This window comes from Rhododendron vialii, chromosome 12a, assembly GCF_030253575.1.
Source record: "Rhododendron vialii isolate Sample 1 chromosome 12a, ASM3025357v1".
NCBI lineage: Eukaryota > Viridiplantae > Streptophyta > Magnoliopsida > Ericales > Ericaceae > Rhododendron > Rhododendron vialii.
The window spans coordinates 761448-784324 of record NC_080568.1 but is presented as its reverse complement, the minus strand read 5'-3'; the positions used below and the strand labels follow the sequence as shown (position 1 = coordinate 784324).

General features: G+C 37.5%; 2 protein-coding genes and 1 long non-coding RNA gene across 5 annotated transcripts; 2 read left to right on the top strand and 1 right to left on the bottom strand.

The window, feature by feature from the left end:
• Window positions 1-623: 623 nt before the first annotated feature.
• Window positions 624-6011, top strand: LOC131311592 (GCN5-related N-acetyltransferase 10, chloroplastic-like). 2 transcript variants are annotated; one of them, XM_058339087.1, is made up of 4 exons: window positions 627-1130; window positions 4278-4330; window positions 4788-4955; window positions 5436-6011. In XM_058339087.1, the coding sequence occupies exons 1-4, from the start codon at window positions 687-689 to the stop codon at window positions 5662-5664; spliced, it is 894 nt and encodes a 297-aa protein (XP_058195070.1). In that variant the 5' UTR covers window positions 627-686; the 3' UTR covers window positions 5665-6011. The 2 variants fall into 2 exon arrangements, with proteins under 2 accessions (XP_058195071.1, XP_058195070.1); XM_058339088.1 differs by lacking the exon at window positions 4788-4955 and having other exon boundaries at window positions 624-1130.
• LOC131311593 (uncharacterized) lies at window positions 667-4268 on the bottom strand. The gene is made up of 2 exons (XR_009195509.1): window positions 3246-4268; window positions 667-2988 (listed from the first exon to the last, which is right to left on the bottom strand). It is a non-coding gene; the product is annotated as an uncharacterized LOC131311593 (long non-coding RNA).
• A 1771-nt stretch (window positions 6012-7782) lies between the features above and the next one.
• On the top strand, window positions 7783-20750 carry LOC131311973 (protein TIC 40, chloroplastic). Of its 2 annotated transcripts, XM_058339645.1 has the most exons (14): window positions 7783-8223; window positions 9934-10048; window positions 10180-10237; window positions 10335-10352; window positions 12123-12417; window positions 13242-13336; window positions 13427-13490; window positions 14582-14660; window positions 15922-15962; window positions 16087-16132; window positions 16545-16639; window positions 18715-18818; window positions 18890-18937; window positions 20380-20750. In XM_058339645.1, the coding sequence occupies exons 1-14, from the start codon at window positions 8004-8006 to the stop codon at window positions 20437-20439; spliced, it is 1338 nt and encodes a 445-aa protein (XP_058195628.1). In that variant the 5' UTR covers window positions 7783-8003; the 3' UTR covers window positions 20440-20750. The 2 variants fall into 2 exon arrangements, 1 of the variants encoding a protein (XP_058195628.1); XR_009195670.1 differs by lacking the exon at window positions 20380-20750 and having other exon boundaries at window positions 7828-8223; window positions 18699-18818; window positions 18890-18924.
• The last annotated feature ends 2127 nt before the right edge of the window (window positions 20751-22877 follow it).

The window sequence follows — 22877 nt, the reverse complement described above, 5'->3', positions numbered from 1 at the left end:
ACATTGGACGTAACATTTATCCATAAGCCATGCAGAAAAGGTGAAAAAAAGAGAGAGCGCAAATTGTAAGGGTAAGTTTCACTACATCCTTGAGGTGTTTTTTAATGACGGATCTTCCCTTCACATATACGACAAGATTCCAAATCCTCTGTGATTTCAGTGTTCATTTCACTGACAACCAACGAATAAATGTTCAACCCAAGTGATGAAATTAGCCAAAAGTGACTTATAATGACAATTTCATACTTTTTGGTTATAAAATAAATAATTACAGCTCTGAATTCACCATTTTTTGACCCAAAAGTAATAAATTTGTTCTTCCTAACCAAAATGTTTATTTCTATTAAAACATCCAACTCGTGACCGATTAGTAATGAGAGGAGAGGCCGTCCAGGCTCATATATTAATTTTCGAGGTGATAATTAACCAACGTGGGATAATTTCCAACAATTTCAATGACTAAAAAATAAAGTATTACCGTGTCCATACAAACAATTTTTAAATTCGGAGTATTGGTAAAATGCACCGAGAAACCACAAGAGGTTCATTGTCTTTTTTGGCATATGTGAGGGTATCTGTCATTAGGAAAACCTCACGGGCTGTCACTGAAATTTGCCCAAATTGTAACTTTGTACAATAATAACTTGTTCATTTAGAACTTTCTCTGTCTGAGAAGAAAAGGGAAAATGGCTCATGCGAAAGCAAGTTACCCCAGTATTACAAGGGGAATATTGTGCAGAGAAATATCATGTGGATACAGAGTTTGCAAACATGGTGAGACTAATTTGACTGACTTTCGATTGACTAGATGGAATAATACTATAGTCCACAATGTGAGGAACAGAGAGAAGAGGAATCCAGAGAAAGAAAGAGAGCTTATGGTACAGTGCAGCACTTCTTCTTCTCCTTCTTCAACTGAGGAGGTGGAGTTGGATGGCACGATTGAGGATTTGGATGCAAAAAATGGAGATGGAGAGGGGCAGTTTGGGGATTTGGTGAGGGAGTATGGATGGAAGGTGAGGAGAATGGTTGAGGAGCCGAGTGAGATGAGGAAGGTAGCTCAAGTTCAAGCTGAAGCCTTTCATGAACCTGTTTTTCTCTTCAATGATCTCTTCTTCCAATTCTTTCAGGTTAGTTTTCTTCTCTTTTCTTCTTCTTTTCTTGCTATTGTTCATGGGTTTCTCTTTTATTTTCTTGTATGTGGGTACCAAATCAGAAAGTCTACTGTCCCATAACCAAGATCAAGAAAACTTCCCATGATGCTAATTGTATGGTTGTTTCTCCACAAAAACGAGCAAAACTAAGTAAGCTTGGTTGCGGGCGTGCCAGGACTGGATTGCAGTCCAAACTATTGTTCAAGGCCTGCGTGCCTCAAATCTGACTTCGTATTGAGCGAATTGTGTACGACCTAAGGGGTGAGGTCGTATATGGTACGTTCATGGTTTGCCTTGTCGGGATAATGACTTAAAATTTTCTAACCGTTGTTAGAAAATGGGAAATGAAAAATGCAAGGACTGAAAGATAAAGATAAAACAAACTTTATTAATTGGCTTAACAAAGTTTGGGTACAAGGAAATGAAAGACAAGATTTAGGCTGGGCTAGATTGAAAGATAGTAAAGTACTTTGCTGGAAAGTAAATGAAAGATAAATTTGGTAAGCGCTGGGCTTGTTGGTGCTGAGCTGCTTTATAGGCATAAAATTTCAGGCCTTGAGCTGCTTGAGCTGCTTCTTCCTGCCCTTATGCATGACTACCAAGTGTCCTCCTGGTAAAGGCCTAGGCTTGAGCTGCTTCTACCTCCTCCAATAAGTGATTGCCACCTGTCCAAGCCTTGCTCTCCACTCCAAGAAATCGGCTGAAAAGCCTGAAAAAACTCTCTTTCCTGCATAAAGGACTACCAAAAGCAAAAAGAATTTCGGCTGTGCAGAATCCCCAGGCCTCTTGAGCAGCTTGTAAGCTGCTTGTGGAGGTCTGGACAAGCAGCTACATGAATGCCACATGTTCCAGACCTTACTTCATCTTGAAGGATAACGGCTGTGGGCCTCGAGTTGCTCATGTAAGCATGACTAAGCATCTTCTGCAGGCCTGTATATGGCTGCCAAGTTTCTTCACGGCAAAGGCCTTGAGTTGCTTGACATTTCCTCCAATGGATGGCTGCCATTTGTCCCAAGCCTTGCTTCATGTTGAAGGATGATGGCTAGGCCTTGAGCTGCTTATGAGCAGCTTGCTTCCCAAACATGACTAAGTAGCTTATGGCCTTTTTGACTTGGTCAGTTTTAGGCCTGAATAAATCTGAAAAGCTGGGCCCAGACTTGAAAGCCTTATTGGGCTAAATAGACCTGAAAAACTAGTTCGAGCTTTGATTAGTTGGACCAAGGCCTGAAAATGGGCCCAGATCTGAAAATCAATTTGGGCCTTGACTAATTAGGCCATGCTCCAAATATTAATGCGGCCTAATCAATTTTCAAACTCTTTCCGGCCCTTCCAAACTCAATTCAGCCTAATTGTGGCCACTTTAAATTCTACCAAAGGCCCAATTCAATCAAGGCCTAATTCTACCAAGCCCCAAAATAATATTTTGGGCCATTAATCCTTTAACATATTCTTTTTTAGATTTGGCCAAAAATGAGTGTAAACAATGGTCCATATTGACTTGAGTATATTTAGATGAATTTGAACTACACAATTTATTTTGTACAGAGCTTTCTTGATTCCAATTCTTATCACTCCTTGTACCCTAGGAAGCACATATAGTACACGGATACGGCATACGGACATGACACACCACAGATACATGGACACATTTTCTTCGAAAATTAGTACACGGACAGGTCAGAGACACGTCGAATGTAAGATGTACTTGTATTATGGAGGTATGTTATGAATTCATATAAAAGTCGGGAAAATTATTTCTATCAAACTGAGAATAATACGAAGAAGGGTCTGCATATAAGTATACAAGAACTATACATCTGTGAAAATTTTCACTCTAGATTGAAAAAGAGCCATTGGCTTTCCCACCAAAAATGAGTCAAATAAATCCACATAAAAAAAAGAAGAAGCCAATAAGCCATTTTTTTCGTCTTTATTCAAAAAATATTGGATTTCGATCAAAATTTTATACTTTTTAGATTCCTCTCGTCATGAAGATGCAATAATCCCCAAAAAAATGAGGATAAGCCAAGTGATACGAAAAAAATTTGAATAAGGACAAAAAATAAGCCACTTTGGCTTATTTGTCCGAACACCCCCTAAGTTTAAAAGTTTATTTAATGTTCCAAGAGTGGCGTCAAAGTGCCATAAAATATCCACAATGTGTTTTAGCAAAATAAATAGTATAATAAAAAGATTGGACAAGTGTTTGAGCATGTCCGACACGTATCAAGAGAGTTTCGTATTGTGTCCGTGACTAAGACGTGTCGGACACAGATACGTGAGGCCGGTAGACGTGCTCTTAGACTTGTACCAAATCAAGTGGTTCTGTTCCTATTAAAGTTGTTTCCCTCATTTGCTCAGAATCTTTCTTATTTGGTTCTGTTCTCATGACATTTTCTTTGGCATTGCAAACTGACAACTGGTTCATATCTTTCATGATTTGAAGAACTGTAAGTTATCACCAACTCATTTGGGAAGGAAAATCTAGAAGAGCTTGGCTTTAGAGCATTTCTCTCCATTCTTTAGCAGCGGACGCAAGTTAGATAAAAAGAAGGCCAAACACAAAATCATTCAGTTTAGAGGATGATAAAAAAATTATAATTGAGAGGTTCAAGTTAAGTTATCAAGATTTTGAAGCGACGAAAATTCTGAGTTTAGCGTGAATACCAAAAAATAAAAGGATTATTGAGAAGTTTGGGGTGCCATGAACTCACCTGCTCCCTCTCCATTTGCCACTGCCATTATCTGTCCTACGTACCCTTCTTCTAGTATGGACATTTTTGCTACAACATGAACAAAGTACAATCCGTGGAAAAAAGAAGAAACTCTTTTGTCGGTTTAAAGCCAATCGAATATTTGATCCGGCTGGCTTTAAGGAACAGTTTCCTTATTCAATGGTCGAAATCTTTGAGTCTATGCCAACCCAAAGAAGCTGCTTGAAACTGCCCTTGAATACTGACATGCGCGAGTAGGGAGCAACCTAAGGCGTTATTATTTGTCCTGTCACCTGGGTATGAATTTTGATTTAAAATAGTTTCAATAATACTATAGTACTGTCATGATCAAAATCATCACCATTGCAATGCTACTACTCACAATTTGGTTTCTTCTTGTATCATATAGGCAGAAGTACTTTCAGGACTTCTTTACAAACTTCGAAACTCAGCCCCAAACAGGTAAATAGGAGCTCTAAAACTTATAACAACTTCTTTCTTTCCTTTTGTCTTTTGTTTTTTAAAGGCTTATTTTCTCTCTGATCAAAAGAGACCAAGACAGCAGATTTTCTAAGTTACAAGTACTCTTTGTCCTCTAAGATTTTTGTAGTCAGTCTATGGCACCATTTCATTCAAAATGCACAAAAAATGGTAATCACAATCCAGAGTGGTGGTTACTGGTTAAGGTTGAAAAAGCATGTTGAAAATTGTGAGAAAAGTATGAAAATATGTAAAAATCCGTTGAAAGGTGTAAAAAGCGGTCTGAAATTCTTAGGTACTTGACATTATTCCCACTTAACCCTGCCTAGTTGGTAGCCGTTAGAATCTGCTATTGAAAATCGACATGCTCTTAGCAAATTCAAATTGCCCATTCAGTTAATTTTCCACATGTGCTGACAGTGAGGGACATACCTAACAGGTATGCATGCTTGGTGGCTGAGTCTAACACCGATGATCTCGAGTCGAGGCAAGAGCTTGTGGGAGTTGTAGATGTAACAGCCTTGAGAGATGAAGCTGTTCTTCGGCATCTCTCTGGAGCTAAAGAATATCTTTATGTGTCTGGGATTGCCGTTTTAAACACTTTCAGGTAAGAACATTCTTTAAAGAAAATCCTTTTCCTTTCCTTGATAATCTGCAACGCAATGCAATTTAAATTGATGTTCCCTAAGCTTTTTGATAATCTTGAAGATGTCTCTCGTGGTTTCTCAGATTATGTAAACATCTCTTGCTTTTTATGATAACAAAATAAACTTCCTCATTAGTCAATCTTCTCCTTGTACAACATTGAATTACTTGGTACAACACCACCACCACCACCACCTACAAAAGGGACGTTGCGTAAAGGCAGTAATACCATTCGTGTTTATCAGTTTTGTGTTTTTAATCTAGGAGTTTCGCAAATTTATTTGTCACCGTGATTAAAACACGGACTAGGTGGCCATATGAAGGACAAACCAAATTCGTATATTTTTAATTTTAGAATCTATAGGGGACTAGGGGTAGTGTAGTTGGTTGATACTGGTGTATTGAGTGTAATATTGACTAAAATTCTTTCGATGACTAACAGGAGGAGAAAAGTAGCCACTGCATTACTAAAAGCCTGTGACATGGTTTCCATTCTTTGGGGTTTTGAATATCTTGTTCTACGGGCTTACGAAGACGATTTGGGTGCTCTCAAACTGTATGGAAATGCAGGCTATAGAATTGTCTCAGCAGATCCCCCATGGATGACTACTTGGATTGGTCGAAAACGCCGCGTTCTTATGATTAAACGGCCTAGTTCTTGTCCAAAATGACACTTTGAGCTATCATAGAGCTCACAGATTAATGCATATGGTGCATAGGTGACTGATTGCTCCAAATCATGATTGTCAATCAACTCACAAATTGTTTGTTGGCCCCCAAGCCTCGTTGGCTATTGCTACCATCTCCTAGTCAATTGGAAAGTTTAATTTTTTTAATAACCGGGTATTCAGATCAACTTATGTAAGTTTTCTACCTAATCAACGAGGAGCGTATAGCCCCTCTACTAGGCCTTTTAGGTGATCACTTTGGGTCCCGTACTTCAAGGAAGCCTGAAACTTTTATGTCCTAAAATGATATGAATCATTTCACCATCTGAAGGTTGGATGTCTTGCTTCTATTCGGCAAACTTCAGTTGTACTTGAGCAACTCCAATGGTTCTGGCCATTTTTCTCGAGCCAAAGCTATTTTTATAACTTGCTACAATACTACTATTTATCCAAATTTTGGCTAAATTCCTCCAATGGTGTGTCAGCTATTTTTTAGCAATCATCATTCCCACGCAATCGCAACTATTGGATCATCGTTAAGTACCAAAACTCTCAAGACCCGCTGATGCGCAAAATCAGTAGATTACTACACAAAATCAGTAAATTGTTGCATACAATCAAATATGGTAATCAATGATTGTTGCACAAAACTCACTATTGAACATAATAAACTTTGGTTTGGCAAAGCCCACAGAGTTTACGTTATTTTTCTGCTCCTAAGAATGATGTTAGTTAAACCTAAAATGATATGACCACCACAAGAAAGGGTTAACTTGTATTGAATTGAGTGAAGATATTTAATGTCCCTAGGCACCGCCACGCCACGTGGTGCTGCATGCCTCCTCTTCACTACACATTTGTATGGGCCGCACATGAATGTGTGGTGAAGAAGAAGGCTATGACATTTAATTTTTTTCCTAAAAGAGGCTCATGTGGTGTTACTTTCAAAAGAAAAAAAAAGGTTTTAGATATAAGTTAGAAATATTTTAGTATCCAAACTTAAATATTTTATTTGCTTCGCATTTAACTTTAGAAACGTTACATAAATTCTTTTGTGGGCTGCCCTGGTATATAAATGAGCTTCGACATTGGAAATATCTCAAGTAATTGAGTTCTTCGGTATTGTCTCTTATTTGAGTAACTTTATCTGTTTTCTGAGTAATTTTATCTTTTGAGCAATTAATCTTTTACACTAGATACCGTGATATAAGTAAGATCAACTTTTGACTGGATAGAGAGAGATAAAGACTATTGAAAAGTTCTTCACAAGTTCTTGAAGAGCTCAAGTGAGAACACTTTACACCGAATTGTTTTTTTCATCACATGAACCTCACTCACTAAACCCATCAACAACATTATTATCTCCCTCTTCGTGCAAGTTGAACAACAGTACTTCATCGACTTACCCTTTTTTTTATACTCCCGCCCTCCTTAAATAAGTGTCTGGCGCGCAAAATTAGGCCTTACAAAATATGCATGTTTTTCATTAAAAAATTTATTTATTTTTCACAATCAAATAGAACTCATTGCTATCTATTGATTTGTGAAAAAAATTTGATTTTTTTAACAAAACAAATGCATCTTTTTGAAAGCCTAGGTTTACGCGTTGGACACTTATTTAGGGACGGAGAGAGTAGCTTTTTGAACTTCTTAAATTGTCTTTATTCAAATTTTCCGTGCATTTGTTAGTCTTGAAATTTGTGAATTATTGGTTCGGTAGTTGAGATGAATTGAAAAAGTATATGAAATTTATATATCTTTGAAAATATCCAAGATAAAGTCCGAAAAGCGGATAAAAGTAATAATTTTTTACTTCTTCATCGAGACAAATCAAGAATTCATAAAAATTTGGCATAAAACTAAAAAACGCAATTATTATTTTTGGATTTTGATTTTCGCGATCCACTTTTTATTGATGGCACTCCACTTTGTTTATGAAGTTACTAATAACGTGAAGTGAAGCGCCATCAGTAAAAATTGAAGTGCGAATATCGGTTTCCTTTTTTTTTTTAATAAAAACACAAAATGAGAAAAAAGCCGAAAAAGCTAAGAGGAACGGGGCTTAACCTCATGTGCCAGCAGCTACATACATAATCGCTGGGCCAACTACATTCAGAGCCCACTTCTTTCTGTACTGGGTTATGGAGTAGACCTGTCTTTGCTAGTTCCTCATCTCCACTTCTCGTTTTCTTTCTTTCCAAATAATTCTTCTTCTTCTTCTTCTTCTTCTTCTTCGTTTTGTTCTCTGCAGAATTACCGAAGCAAATAAATTAATCCCCACATAGGCAAACAGATACTCGTGGATTTGGGTGTTCGTAAATAGTAAATATTAGTAGCATCTGATGATGGAAAGCCTGGCCTTAGTTTCCTCGCCCAAAATGGTACTGGGTTGCTCAGCCAAACCCAAAGACATGGTCTCCGGCAGATACCCATTTGGCCTTCCCCGTCAATTTCACAACACCAGAAGAATCGGTCTCAAGAGACCCACTACTTCTATTTCAGCTTTCAATCCACCTCAGTCTAATCACGGGCGAACTCCTGTACGCCTCTCCAAATCCAACGGTACTCTCTCTCTCTCTCTCTCTCTCTCTCTCTCTCTACATGCACGTGTATTTATGTGTAGGGCTGATAAACGACTCGAGTTTGGGCTAGTGTTCGTTGTTAAAAGCTGCTTCAAGATCAATTTGTTGAAAAAACAGACTAAGCTTGAACAAAATTTATTTATTTTTAGCTAGTTAAGCTTTCAAACCAAGCCCGGACAATCTACTACGCGGCTTGTTCGGCATATGATGTATGAAACATTCAAGCTACTCATGATCGACTCTTGTTCGGCTCGATTAAAGCTCTTATGAGATCCACTTGTCTCATACTAAGCTTGAATATGTTTTCGACTTTCAAGCTCATTAAGTTTGCAAACCAAGCTTGAACAATGTAGTGGTACTTATTCGGACGCCTTCAATTACCCTTTTATGCATCAGGTTTAGTGATTAAATGGAGATTTCTTTTTTCAGTTGCTGAGGTATTGAACTAGTCGGTAAAGAGATAGGAGTGATGCAAAGGACCGTTTGAACAATTTGACTTTGACAAGTTTACATGGTGTACATAGCAATGGTTAAATACAAGGAAAATATACTTTGGAGGGGTCACTTCGTAGAACATTTTACGGAATCAAAAACAAGTCCAGTTATTTCCTTATTGATGGCTGGTAACTTTTGGCCATAATTATCAAGATCCTGTGGTAGGAGAGCATGTTTAAATTGCACCCCAGGTCATGAAAAGCACTTCTTTTGGCCATTTAACTATTTATTTCGTTTGGTTTGTGCCACCTGCTACCTGATGGATGACAGATTATAAATGCCGAATTACTTATCAAAATAATAAGTGCAGAATGGTGGGCTGAAAAATAGAGAAATAACACATCAAATTAAAGCAATAAAAAGATAGAATAAAACTGAACTTTGTGAGCTTGAGAGGTTTTTGCCAAGAAATGACTTGTGCGAAATAGTTTGGTAAATTTGGTTCAATTTTGCAGCCCTTGATTAAATGCATTGACAAATTTGAAAAACTTTCTCAGTTTTTTCATTAGTCTAAGGCCGTAGGTGGAATTGATCCCACTAAGATATTGAGGAACATGTTTAGCCACGTACCTTAATGAAAAGTTTTTGGGGATTCAGAAATATGAACCTAGTGGAGGTTGTGGAACACAAAGACTAGTGTTGGATTCAAGTGTTTTAGAAAGAGAAAAATTAGTTGAAACTTGAGACCTAGGAGTGCCTATTTCCATTTTTCAGCATGTGATTGCAGGATACCTTGTGATTACAAGATATTCTTTTGCTTTTGTCATGTGAAATCAAGTTTTCCTCTTGGTTTTAATCTCGTAAAGTTTCATGAAGGTAAGATATCAAAAGATGTTTGGAAAACTGTTTGATTCTAATATTACAATCATTGCTTAAATGTTTATTGAACAAGCTGTATTAATATCCCCAAGTAGTCTTTTTTGGGGATAATTTGACATATTTCAAGTCCTTTAACAATATTGGTGGGAATATGTTCTATTAAAGGGGAACCCGTGAAAATTGATTTTGATGCCTTTTGTATAGATAAGGATATGACATTGGTGATGACTTGTTTAATGGCCCCAATGAAGTTCCTGGCTACGCCATTGGTAGTTGACATCTTTATGTGGTGCTCTTTTCACCTTTAATGTCGAGGAACTCCAATTGTTTTTGCTGTTTGCAGTTCTGATTCTTTTGATACATTGTTGCTATACAGTGCTTGAGAAGTTAGGGAGGGAAGGCTTTGCAAGCATTACTTCTTCAAATAGCCAGGAAACGTCTTCAGTTGGTGTTAACCCACCGCTTATAGTGCCACCGCCACCATCATATTTGTAACAGTCTATTACCCTTGTACCTACTATGCTTGTATTTTATTTATTATCTCTTTTTTTTTTGGGTATGTTTACTATCTATTACGAATATGCTCATGCTTTACAATTATTATTTTTGGTTGTGTCTCCAGTGGATCTCCACTATTTTGGGTTGGAGTTGGTGTTGGGCTTTCGGCACTTTTCTCATGGGTGAGGATGTGGATCACATGCATGCTGTTTGGTCTTGTTTTCGTATACGATTTCTCATTTCGCTACATCTGTCTTGACGACCTGAATTTTATGGCAGGTGGTTTCAAAGTTGAAGGTGAGTTTCATAAAACCAATATCGAATGACCTGGCAGGTGATGTTTATTCGTACCATAAATGGTCCTGGACTGGCCAAATCAATGTCCTGATTCTCCTGAATGCATTGCAAAGCAAGAACTTCCCTACAGTTGTTATGAACATAAATTTAGCCGACTTTCTCAACTTTATTGGGTTTAGTATCATGATCACTGCACTCCCTTGGGCTTTGTTCAAGCCTATCATTTCCTCTGGCTCCGTATGATGGTTTTGCTTGTCTGTATATTCGCGTTTATACAAATAGGACTAGTAGTTAATGTCTGTGTGGTTGCAAACATGCAACTACCTATTAGAAGGTTAATAGGCTGAATGCGATCAGAAATCCAACCTGAGGTCGAAACTTAATTTGCATTGCTGCTCATGTCTTTTCCTATGATACCATCAATCAAAGTTTTTAGCTGTTGAATTATAGGCTCCGTTTGTTTAGACAAAATGTTTTTACCTATTTTCCGCTGTTTGGTTGTACAAAACATTAAAAAAGCATTTTATATGTAAAACATTTTACCTTAGTCGGCGGAAAATAACTCACCAACAGAACTGCTGTAAGTCGTTTTACGTGTTACATGTCGATTGGGCTCTTGCTCCCCCAATTCACTACACCTCAGCATCTCCTCACCCAAATTAAATTTCTAGCCATAAATGTCCCAATTCCTCTCTCTCTCTCTCTCTCTCTCTCTCTCTCTCTCTCTCTCTCTCTCTCTCTCTCTCTCTTCCACATATACATATATATTACATATACTTTGTTTCATAGGTTTTGAATACAGAAATCTTCCTGTTTGTGCATTATCTTTTTCAATCACTACCAGAATAAGATTTTGTAACTTCTTTAGTTTTGAGCCAAGACTTTGATTGATTCTATTGTTTTACAAAACCATGGGAAAACTATTTTTCCCACTATCCACCAAACACCGGAAAACTAAAACAAGAACTATCTTTTTGGGAAAATTATTTTCCATTACATTGAAACAAACGGAGCCATAATCTCCAAAGAAAATCTCCTTGTCTAGCTAACTTTGGTGCTTCATGTGATCTTCATCTTACATAAAGAAGTTAATTTGTGGAGGGTTATGTTATGTACGAGATGTCCTTCCCTCTCCCCCATCCAAGAAATGTCATTGCTTCATGTGAACATGGTTTTTCTTGTGTCTTATTTTCCAGTTAGCAGTCTTTTCAATCTTTTGACATTTGTTTTTATCATTTCTTCCTTGGCAATTGTAATTCAGAGTAGGGTTTATCTTTGTAGGCTGGCATTTATATTTTATAAGAAGTTAATTTGTGGAGGTTGTGTTCGTGTGATACTAGGCTGAAGGATTTTCTTCCTGTTAGGGTTATTTTCTCTCACACCATCGCCATATCTCAACGTATTTGGTAGCATTATATGCTAAAAAACTAGTCGAATTGCATGGTTCTCTACTTTGAGTCTTGACTCTCGTGTCTTTTTGTTTTGTTTTTTGTCTTCTGTTTTATTCAGGTCAATGTTTAATGAAATTGTTGACTGTTAGTGCAGTTCGGCAGTCATTTCAATTGCTGGACTTTCGTTTTTTTCATTTCTATTTTCTACCATTTCAATGCAAATTGAGAATTGAGTTGATCTTTTTAAGCCTGTCTGTGTGTTGGTCCTTATTACTTGTTCAGCTTTTTAAGACTGTTTATGAGGCTTTGTTTGACCCTTGCTTTTTTCGTTTTCCCTCCATGTTTATCTTTTTTAGTTGTGACTTTGGTCTTGTTTCAGGAATATGCAATGCAACAAGCTTATAAGACTCTGACGGGGCAGATGCGCCAAAATAACCCATTCAATAATGCTGCCTTTTCTCCTGGATCACCTTCCCCTTGGCCAACTCCTTTAGCATCAGGGCCTGCTACCTCACCTCCTTTTCCAACTGCACCAACATCTAGGCCAGCTACATCAACTTCTCCAGCTACCACTCAATCTACGGTGACGGTGGACGTAACAGCGACCGATGTGGAGGCCCCTCCCGCTACAGATGTGAAAGACAATACAGAGCTAAAGCAACCAAAGAAATCTGGTATTGCATAAGCGCAATCTTAGTTTGGCATTTTATTTATTCTATCGTCTAATTTGCTCTAACCAGCCACTACAACAATTTTGAAAGATTGAACACTTTGTGTTCTAGCACTTTTGGCGATTCCTTTCTACCTGAGTTTCCACAACGCCTTCTTGTTTCTTAGAGATCTCCAATGGGCTGGAGCCAGGCTTATGCAAATACGGGGGCCAGAGTGACTTTAGGTGCTAGTTTATGGGGTTGGGGTCCCATGAAATGTTGCAGCAAGGGCCTTACAAATACTGGGCTTTCCTGCCATCCTCATCTAGTTCCCTCTGCCGCTGACTCCACTCTTTTGCGCTATCATTTATGTCGTTTTGTTGTAGCACATCCTCCACGCCCTTTCTTGTAGATTTGTTCTGTTTTACTTATTTTCGCTCATGTTACTCCAAAACTTCTGGAAACTATGAAACATAAGCAGTCGTTGTATTTGAAAATCTTGGATCATTTGCCTCAAAATCTTTGAGTAGCCTTATTTCTTACTCCCTTTGTCCCATATTGTTAGTCCTCTGCGAAAAGATGTGCAGTTTTGAAAGAAAAAAAAAATTACTTGGGTGCATAATTTTTTCAGTTTCTCGGCACCAAATTAAAGAACTAATTGAGATCTTTAATTTGGTGTCAAGGAATTTTAAAACTTATGCACAGAAGTACTTAATTTTTTGATCCGAAATTTACACATCTTTTCGTAGAGGACTAACAATACAGAGGGAGTATTATTTGTGTAATTTCAAGCATATGGTTCCTTGCCGGTTATTACCTTCATGTTCTGAGTTCACTCATATTTACAGCATTTGTTGATATTTCTCTCGAGGAAACATTACAGAGACGTTTCGAAGATACAATAAAGTGGGATTCAACAACGGATGATGAGCTTGCTGGTCAGGTTAGAATTCGAGTTTGATATAGTAGTTGATGCCTGTGGTGCTTACAGATTATGTGTCTTGGATTAAATCATGTTGAAAATGAAATGAAGGTGTCCCAAAATGGAGCTGCTTCCACACCGGGGTTTGGTGCTTCGTCTGAGGGTTCATCTTCCCGTAAGTAAAACAATCCTTCAAAAATATTTCTATTAGTGCCGCCTTTTTGACATATTTCTTCTATATCATTTCCTTCAAGGAATATTCTCCCTTCGTCCCTAATTGTTAGTTCCTTACTTCCTTATTCTATTCATTTTGGGATGTTTCAAAATGTTGGTCCTTTTCTAAATGTGGAAGTAGAAATTTGATGATTTTTCAAAAGTATCCCTTATAACTTATAAGTGAATATAAGTGTTGCAAAGTAGGTAGAATATAAGGGCGATAGAGGAAAGATGCCACGAAATGTGAATGTAAGTGCAATCTTTACATGTCTCCTTAAAAAGGAAATGATGCCATGAAATGTGAATGTAAGTGCAATCCTTACATGTCTCCTTAAAAAGTTGGCACTCCCGAAAGGGACAAACAATAAGAAACATAGGGAGTAATTAACAGAAGTGTTGATATTCAGTTATTGCAGGCATTAACAGCATGATATACGATCATATACCATATGGCATCACACTTTAATGGTGATTGCCCTGACTGTTGAAAATTTGTTTGATCTATATATCTCTGATAGGGTTCGTAGGTAGAAATCATTGGTAGAGTGCTCTTTCTAGCGAGTTTTGTTTCTCTTTTCATTGGACAATGCCCCTTTGATCTTGTATCCTTTTCCTTTGGTTAATAAAATCTTTAATTCCACAACCCCCCCCCCCCCCCCAAAAAAAAAAAAAAAGAAAAAAAGAAAAAGAAAAGATGGGAATCATCGGTGGCTCTGTATGCCACCAAATGTGAGATAAGGACCAAAAAGTTAGTTCCATTGGCCTTATAGCTTCATTGGTGGTTCGAAAGGTGAATTTAAATCTATTGAAATTGAACTTTTCATGGTCAATGTTCACTCTACTGTGTTAGGACTATGCTGGTGCCCTTGTGGCTCTTTACTATCGTGATATCAGCTTTGTTATGTTAGCATTTGGATATGTTGGATTTTTAACTGCAGCATATGGACTTTTTTGTCTCCTTGAAACCATGTTTTACCTATTGTTATTTCTGGTGTTCTATGCACTTTAACATGAAGAGCTAAAGTAAAGCTCTTATCCATTTGTTGGCAGAAAAAACAAGTTCTCCTCTGTCAGTGGAAGCTTTGGAGAAAATGATGGAAGATCCAACAGTTCAAAAGATGGTTTATCCGTAAGATTGCTTTCTATTTGTTTTCCTGTGTGGCTTTCACAGAAAGTTTCAAATTTATGCTTGTGTTCGAAATTCATTCATGTCAAATGCAAGTTGTCTTTCCGTATTCTGTCAGTTTGTTGATGCTTGTGAGAAGTATTGCATATATGATGTGGGATTCGATTTGACCCGTGTTACAGATTTCCAGCTTCTGCTTGTTGTTTGTCATTTCTCAGCTTTCCTTCTTTGTTTATAGTTTTATGCGTAGTTCTCATGATTTAAAATAGTTGTTTCAACCACCTAAAATTAGTATGGTAATAACTGCAATCACCTTTCTGTGCTTCGAAAACTATGACAGCTTGGATTTCATAGTTGCTCTTTTTTTGGAAAACAAAAGAAGCCTCTTTAGACGTTCAGTTGGGGTGATGAAGTACTTATTATTGTAATAGCATCTTTTATGGTTGAATTCTTGGAGCAGATTTTGTCATCCATCCTTGTATATCAAAGGGATTAGTGGTATCTTTTCTCAACCCAAAAACGCTTTTGCTCTTGTTTGCAAATCATTATATTCAACCAAGAGTTGCTGAATCCATTTCAGGCTTTCCAGACCGGCAGCCCATGTCATGGTGCTTTTGTATTTTATGTTTGTTCATCTTCTTGTGCTACCTATATTATCATAAAACCATCTCATCCTGTAGATGTTGAAAATCAGCTTGTCATGTGCATAGCCATCTTAAGAAGCGTCAATTTTCACTGGATCTTTTACCAGCTTGGGAAATTTTGGACCTTTACATGTTTGTGTGTATATGACTGTTACATCGGCTGCAAGTTCTCTTTTTGGCTACCTAACCTCGCTACTTTAGCGAACGTGGACCTGTGATCAGTCTCAAAACATTTGTCTGGTAGCTTTATAATAATGAGATAATGTCATGATTTTGAATCAAAAGCCAACCATCATGGCCAGATCGATAGTCTAGTATTTCTTGAGTTTTGGTCTGAAAGGTGTTATTTTATGAGAGATTTTCTAGTTTTGTTCCTCTTCTCTGTTGCAATACTTGTTTTTCATCTATGAATGCTTATGCTTAGAAATCATTATTATCGTTCTCTCTTTCAGTAGTGTCTCATTTCATGTTAGAGTGAATAGTCTGGAAACACATTCATTGGCTATTTTCAAACCATCGTCCTATTTTGGGTTGTTTCCTGCTTTGTAACACACAGTTGTTTGACATTGTGTTGTAGTTGAAGTTTCATTTGATTCGTCATTTATTTTTTATCCTAGCAGATATCTACCAGAGGAGATGCGGAACCCAACTACCTTTAAATGTTAGTTCATCAATCTGACCCCTCTCTCTCTCTCTCTCTCTCTCTCTCTCTCTCTCTCTCTCTCTCGGTAAATGAGGGTTTGGTTATACTGTTATATAAACACTGAATCTATGCTTTGTAACAGGGATGCTACAGAATCCACAATACCGTCAACAGCTGGAAGACATGCTGTAAATATGACTTTTCACCTACTTGCATCCTTTTATGGATTTTCTGGCATATTTTTTTCCATTTTAATGGATGGACGTCTTCTTCCTTTTCAAATCTAATTTGTTTGTAATTCTATTTGATCTTTGAAAACATGTGCCTTATGCTGTCTGTTGAATGCCATCCACCCCATAACCCCGGAAAACCAAACACACACACACACAGACATACATTACTGAGTAAACAAAAAGATATTGTGCAAGTGCCTATGACCTACCCTATTCATACCGGATCTCCACCATCGATACTTTGTGCTCTGGACTGAAGTCAGTTATCCGGTTTTAGTACTCTTATGTATGCATTTGCTAAGTGAGTACCTTATGGTTGGGCAAAACAAGATTTTTCTGTAACTATAATAGCGACACTTTCTTTCAGAAATAACATGGGTGGAAGTGCTGAATGGGACAACCGTATGATGGATTCTTTGAAAAAATTTGATCTAAGCAGTCCTGAGGTGAAGCAGCAGTTTGGTGAGTTCTTACTTGATAGATTATTTAGCAGTTTCCCTGAAAACTTTTACCTGTTTAGTTAGATTCCAAGTAATGTTTCCAAGAATCCTAACATTTCTCTGTAGTTGGACATTATTTTGTTTTTTGCGTCTAAAATGTTAACTTGTATCAAGTTAAGAATTTTACACTTTTTACACATTTAGTAAGATGTCATTTGTGTTTCGTAGCATTTCTCTATAGTTTTTTTGACCATTTTCGTTCACGGAAATACTTTAAATAACCAGAACAGATGAGGGGTAATTTTACCAATGTAACCACCTCTTTGTATGATTTTGTCGAATTATTGCTTCGGCTCTCTTCACCAAAATAAGGAGCAATCACCATCGCCACTGCCGCGCTTCTCCCCCTTACTTTTCTCCTTATCTACCCCTCACCAAACTCAATTTAATGTTAACCTGAAACATCTCTCTGGTCAATACTGAGCTACTTGGTTAGGGACGTAGGGGGAAGTTGCATGAAGTGGCGGCCGGAGCAGGAGCACAGTCATTATTGGTGGAGGGAGACAAGAGCCTTATGGGAGCATCTATTTACTACGCACATAACTGTATATAGCCAGTATAAGACATTAAAATATAGACAAACATTGGAGATTGATGGGGATGCAATGATTATATCATGTAGGGATTATATGGGCATAGTTAAATTTTGGAGGAGATATAGTAGAACAACTAAGTTGTTGGAGGGGCCAAAATGCCAATATTTTGTGAATACCAAAAGCCGTGTCTGCTTAAATGATCATATACCAAAAAGTAACTTTAATGGCGACTTGAATTTGTTTTCTGTATATATGGAACTATTGTGTGAATACTAATTACTCTTTTATGTATAATTGGTTTCCATAATCTGATGTCCGCTATAGATTTTCTCTTGTTTTGTAGCTTTTCTTCTCTCTTTTGGTATTCATAATTTTTGAAAGTGAGGGATCAGATTCTTTCTGGAGGAAAGTGAGATTCTTGCAAATTCTTGATCAGAATTACAGAATTGAGGTTCTAGAGTAGATTTGTTGCCCCCAGTAGGAGTTTGCTACACCTAAGGGCAAAGTTCGCTTCCTTTCCCTAATCTGCTGCAGTTGGATGATTCTCTTCATTCAGTTATCGCTTCCTGCACTAAGTTATTCGATCAGACATTACCTTCATATTTCCCCAGTATACATGCACCTAGATGATATTCCTTATTAACCTGACCAGAATCTTTGTCCCTCACCAAGATGACATTCCTTATTAACCTGACCAGAATCTTTGTCCCTACAGACCTGCAACAATCATTGCAGTGAATGTCACAAGTAACCAGTACCTTATGTCTGACGTCAAGTAAATCTTGGACCCAGATGACGCCCTCTCTCTTTTCAACGAGTAATGTGAAGTACGCTTTTAAGCATGACTATGAGTGGTGAAGGATATTGTTTTCCTTTGACGTTTCATTTGTCGAAGATATCGATAAGATAAATCTGCTCCATATATGCTGCAAAATAGATTTGTTTTTTTTTTTTTCCGGTACTTAGTCAAATAGACAGTTAGTGTCCATAAACATTGTGGTTTATTTGGGGTAGTTTCTCGATGAAGTATGCAAGAAAAAAATCAGACTGAAATTGGGCGATGGGCTAGAAATTTGTGGCTTTCTGGCTTTGCTGCCTATACTGTATTTCATGACCTTGGTTGGTGTTATGATTATGTTCATCTCTGTTAGATAGCTTGATATACATTGTTGGGCCCATTTCCCAACAATTTAAGCTTTTGGGACAATTGGTTACTTAACATGGTATCAGATTGCAAGAGGTCTTGGGTTCAAGTCTTTCTATTTGCATTTGTTCCCCGTTTGCGTTCTGCTACCCTTCGTATTCTACTTCGTTCTATGTATGAAAAATTGCATCTCCACGTGCAAGACAGGGTTGCACGTGAGGGAGGGTGTTAGCTAGCTTGATCTACATTGTTGGGCTCATTTCCTAACGGCTGGGCCCATGTCCTAACACCTTAAGCTTTTGGGACATTTGGTTAATTAACAATCTCATCTCAACATTTAGATTCTATTCTTTGCAGATCAAATTGGGCTTACACCCGAAGAAGTTATTTCAAAAATTATGGCTAATCCTGACATTGCCATGGCATTCCAGAATCCCAGAGTTCAAGCAGCCATCATGGATGTATGCTCTAATCCATGCGTTTACTTGATTCTAACTACTTTTGTTCTGTCTAACACCACCTCATTTTACAGTGTTCACAGAATCCTATGAGTATTGCTAAATACCAGAATGACAAGGAGGTACAATTTAAACATCATCCTTCTGTTTTGTCATGGAACATAGTTATTCAAAAAGTAACTAATCTGTTGTTAAGCAATCGTCATTGTAGGTTTACACCCTTTTATGCTTATTAGCCTTGTTATACAATTGTTTTTTTCCCTAGGAAGAAAGAGGACGACACTACTAATGCCCTCTTTCGCTACAGCTTTGCCAACAATTTTCTCAAGTACTAGTTTTTTTTTTTCTTTTTCTTTTTTAATTAGAGGAGATTTCCATTCAATAAAATGCCATCCGACACTTGCAAAGATTTCATCACAAAATACAAGAATGAACAAAAACTACCAAAATCTAAGACATGTACTACAAAGCATATACCAACATGAGGTTTCGGCATAGAGTCCATCCGAGATTTAGTAGTAGAGAATTCCTAGGGAAACCCCGCACAAACCATAATTCAATAAGCTCAAATGAAATCAACAAAGTTACAGTTCCCAGCCAAACGCCCAAAACGGCCACTGCTTTGTAGAGAAAACATACGCCAACTAAGATCCAGCTAGCCCCCCTGCCACAATAGGCTCTGACACAAGGGAAAGCAAAAGCAAGAGCTGGTGAACCCTGTGAAACCCACGCGACCACGGCGGGCACTGGAAAGCCATAACCGAGAATCAAATAACACTGTTGAAACTTATTTTCCCACCACTGTCGGTGTCACCCACCGAATCTGGGAACCTGACCGGTATAGACCCCGGATTGTGGAAACCAGTCAGGAGAAGAAAAACCGAACAAAAGCCGGAAGAGAAAACAAACCCTAACCCTACCTCATCTTTCTTGCTCCACCGCCGGCCTCCAGTAACCAGGGAAGCCAAGGCGGATTCAGACTAGAACAGGTTCATAGCCACCGGCTAGAGACATTAATTGTGAACAATGTGGGATAAAAAACAAACAAAAATCAGAAAGTGATTTTTATTTATCTTCTCAAGTTCCCTTTTTTTTTTTCTCGCTAAAAAATCCCATTGTTCTCTCTCTCTCTCTCTCTCTCTCTCTCTCTCTCTCTCTCTCTCTCAATTATAAACAGAACAAAAATTAAAATTGTAAGAATTTATGTTTGGAGGTTTGAAGACTTTTGGGTATAACTATATTTGTATATACCATAGATTGATTTACAAGTGTTGTAAATAAGTGACAATATTGCTGCTAGAAAACGAACATGATACGGAAATGATGAGGGTTTACTTCTGTTGAACATTTTTTTGCTGCGGCTGTGTTTGGATCTAAACTTGTGGGCGGGTTTGTGGAGGGGAAGTACAGGGGAGAAGACATGAAAGTTCTATGTTTGGATATCTTTCCATGCCATTGTCTTTTCTCGCAAAATAATCCACAAATCCAATATCCAAACACAGCCTTAGTGTTGCGTATTGAAAATATGGAAGTGACTCAATAATGTCCTTATTTCTCATCTCAGGTTATGGATGTTTTCAACAAGATATCAGAACTGTTCCCCGGGGCGACAGGCTCATTTTGATGGTCTTTTAGTTTCAGAGAAATGCAGATTATGGGGGCTGATCGTGCTATTTTATTTTCTCCAGGTTTATCGAAAAATATGCGAAACCGCTGTATAAAGCATGTTTCCCCTCATATTAAGAGATTAGGAGATTAATTTTGGTTTGGTTTCATGTTATAAATATCTTAGTTTAATCCTTCAAATTGTTGAGTTTGCCTTTTCAAAATTATATTAGTAGGTTTTACTGTATTTTGCTTTCCAGAAAAACGTTGATCTGTTCTTTTACCCTTTCTTTTTAATTGTATTCGAAACCCGCATCGGTTTTCATGTTTTGATATCGCCTCTTAGAATTTGTGTTCAGCAGGTGAAACCCCAACACCTGTAATGTTTTTTTCCCGACCTTGCGACTTCTTGGGTGCAAGCTCTTTAGTTGTTTAACGAATCACGACACTCAGCCAAACCCCTTGGGGTTGACTGAAGTAAGCCCTATTGTTTGTCAAAAAAAAAAAAAACTTAATCACATTCTAACAATAGTCGAGATGTGCGTAAGTTGGTTTGAATATCCGATTATAAAAATAATATGTAGCCATATGAGAGGTTCTTGATTCCTCTCTATCTCAACCTGGCAATTGAAAATTTTGATAAACTTTCGTTTTGTTTTATGGATATACTAGGAATTTCAGTAGTAAAAGGTATATGGTTGCCTAATCCGACCTATTTTAATTTTTTATTTAATTTTTTAAACATGAAGGAAAGTGATATCGATACGCATTGGAGAAAAAACCAATTGTGTTATGCCCACCGTTTGATTCCACCACTTCACTCACTGCTGTGCCAAAACGTATACATTTCTCCTTCAATTCCCCCTGGTCCCTATTTGGTGCCCAATAAATGCCTAAATGGGCATGATGATTGTTAATTTTGTGGGGCTCATTTTAGCTCTAAAAAAAATGATTCAAACCGTAAATTATTCTTTATTTATGGGTTATTGTAAAATTTTATGTCAATCCAATATCTGTAAGGGTTTTTTCAGCATTCGTAGGAGCCCTGCAAAGGGCCCTACAAATTCTGAACCAGCCCTTCTGAATAGAGATGATAACTTGCGGTTTGAATCTTTTCTTTTCTTTTTCTATTTGATCATGAAAGTAGATACTAATTTTTTTTTTATGAAAGTCATAAATACTTCAATCAAGGGAAGAATAAACATGATCGAAAAATGGAAAACAAGTAGTAACTACTTCAGTCAAAGGATAACAAATTTTAAGAGAAAGAAAGCCACAACTGCTTCAACAACTACTGAAAGCACAACCTTTGCTGTTTAAGAATAGAACTAGCTAGTTAATTACTAATAATCTCAAATCTTGAACACCCACCCAATAATAATATGTCCACCCCAGTGTAGACAATCCTCCCATAGGAAAACAAGAAAAGTTGAGTTCCAGGTCTTCATATAATCTTTTACTACTTACCACTTACTACTTTTTTTTTTTTTAATAAAAAAAAACAGGACATCTGGGCCAATTTGCCCACACCGCGACTATTCAATTGCTTTAAAATTGATTGTGTTCGCTTTGGGTCTCTAAAATCAACTCTTCCCTCTCTGCACACAAAAACCAAACCAATTTTCCAACGCTGACGTAGATTTAGATATTCCCCCCTCCTCTTAGTAAGATGAAGTTTTGGTTGTTGGGTAAGTGAAATTGTTGGTGGCCGGAAGGTGACAAAGAGGTGGTGGCCGGAGGTGGGTCACCGGATGAGTTGGATGGATGAGGTTTAATATGGCGGAGAAGGTGAATGATATAGGTAAAATAAATTGAATGAAAAGACAGGAGTGCTTAAAAAATTAAGGGAATCCCAACAGAATTTTCCCCTGGTTAACGGTAATTTCGATGATTATGTGTCTTAATCAAAACATATATGTTGGACTTAGAATGTGACTCAAATGTCTAACTCAGAGAACTGAAGCAAGTCAATTGAAAACCACAAAAAAATATAAATTCCAGCTATATAGTTCTCCAAACCACATACTGTGGTAGAGATATATATGCTCAGCACCAATAATTGATATCCTTTTTTTTTTTTTTTCCTGTTTCGATGGTTCAGTCTACGCAAACCTCGATTAACTCACTTTCATCAAAGGTAGGTCGTCTGTGCAGAAACTAAGACATTCATAAGAAAATCGTACGGCCTGACTCATAGAATCGAACCTAGCCAATTGTAATCGATACCAAGCCTTGGCGAATCTCGAATAGTTCCCTTTTAATCAAAAGTAGGTCGTCTATACCGGGACTAGGACATTCATAAAAAAATCGTACGTCCTGACTCACGGAATTGGACCCGGCCAATTGTAATCGATATCCTGTTTAAAGATGCGTGTGGGGTTATTGAACCAAACCCATCTCTGTTTGTTTTTATCTGTAAGCATGCACAGATTTATTCCTCATTAATCATATGGAATA

What these genes read in the sequence shown, in the direction of transcription:
- LOC131311592 (XM_058339087.1), top strand. Translation starts at nt 687, where the DNA reads ATGGCTCATGCGAAAGCAAGTTACCCCAGTATTACAAGGGGAATATTG. An exon ending in TCTTCTTCCAATTCTTTCAG is followed by an intron (nt 1,131 to 4,277) that starts GTTAGTTTTCTT and finishes TGTATCATATAG; the next exon opens with GCAGAAGTACTTTCAGGACT. An exon ending in GCCGTTTTAAACACTTTCAG is followed by an intron (nt 4,956 to 5,435) that starts GTAAGAACATTC and finishes GATGACTAACAG; the next exon opens with GAGGAGAAAAGTAGCCACTG.
- LOC131311973 (XM_058339645.1), top strand. Translation starts at nt 8,004, where the DNA reads ATGATGGAAAGCCTGGCCTTAGTTTCCTCGCCCAAAATGGTACTGGGT. An exon ending in TGAGGTGAAGCAGCAGTTTG is followed by an intron (nt 16,640 to 18,714) that starts GTGAGTTCTTAC and finishes TATTCTTTGCAG; the next exon opens with ATCAAATTGGGCTTACACCC. An exon ending in AATACCAGAATGACAAGGAG is followed by an intron (nt 18,938 to 20,379) that starts GTACAATTTAAA and finishes TTCTCATCTCAG; the next exon opens with GTTATGGATGTTTTCAACAA.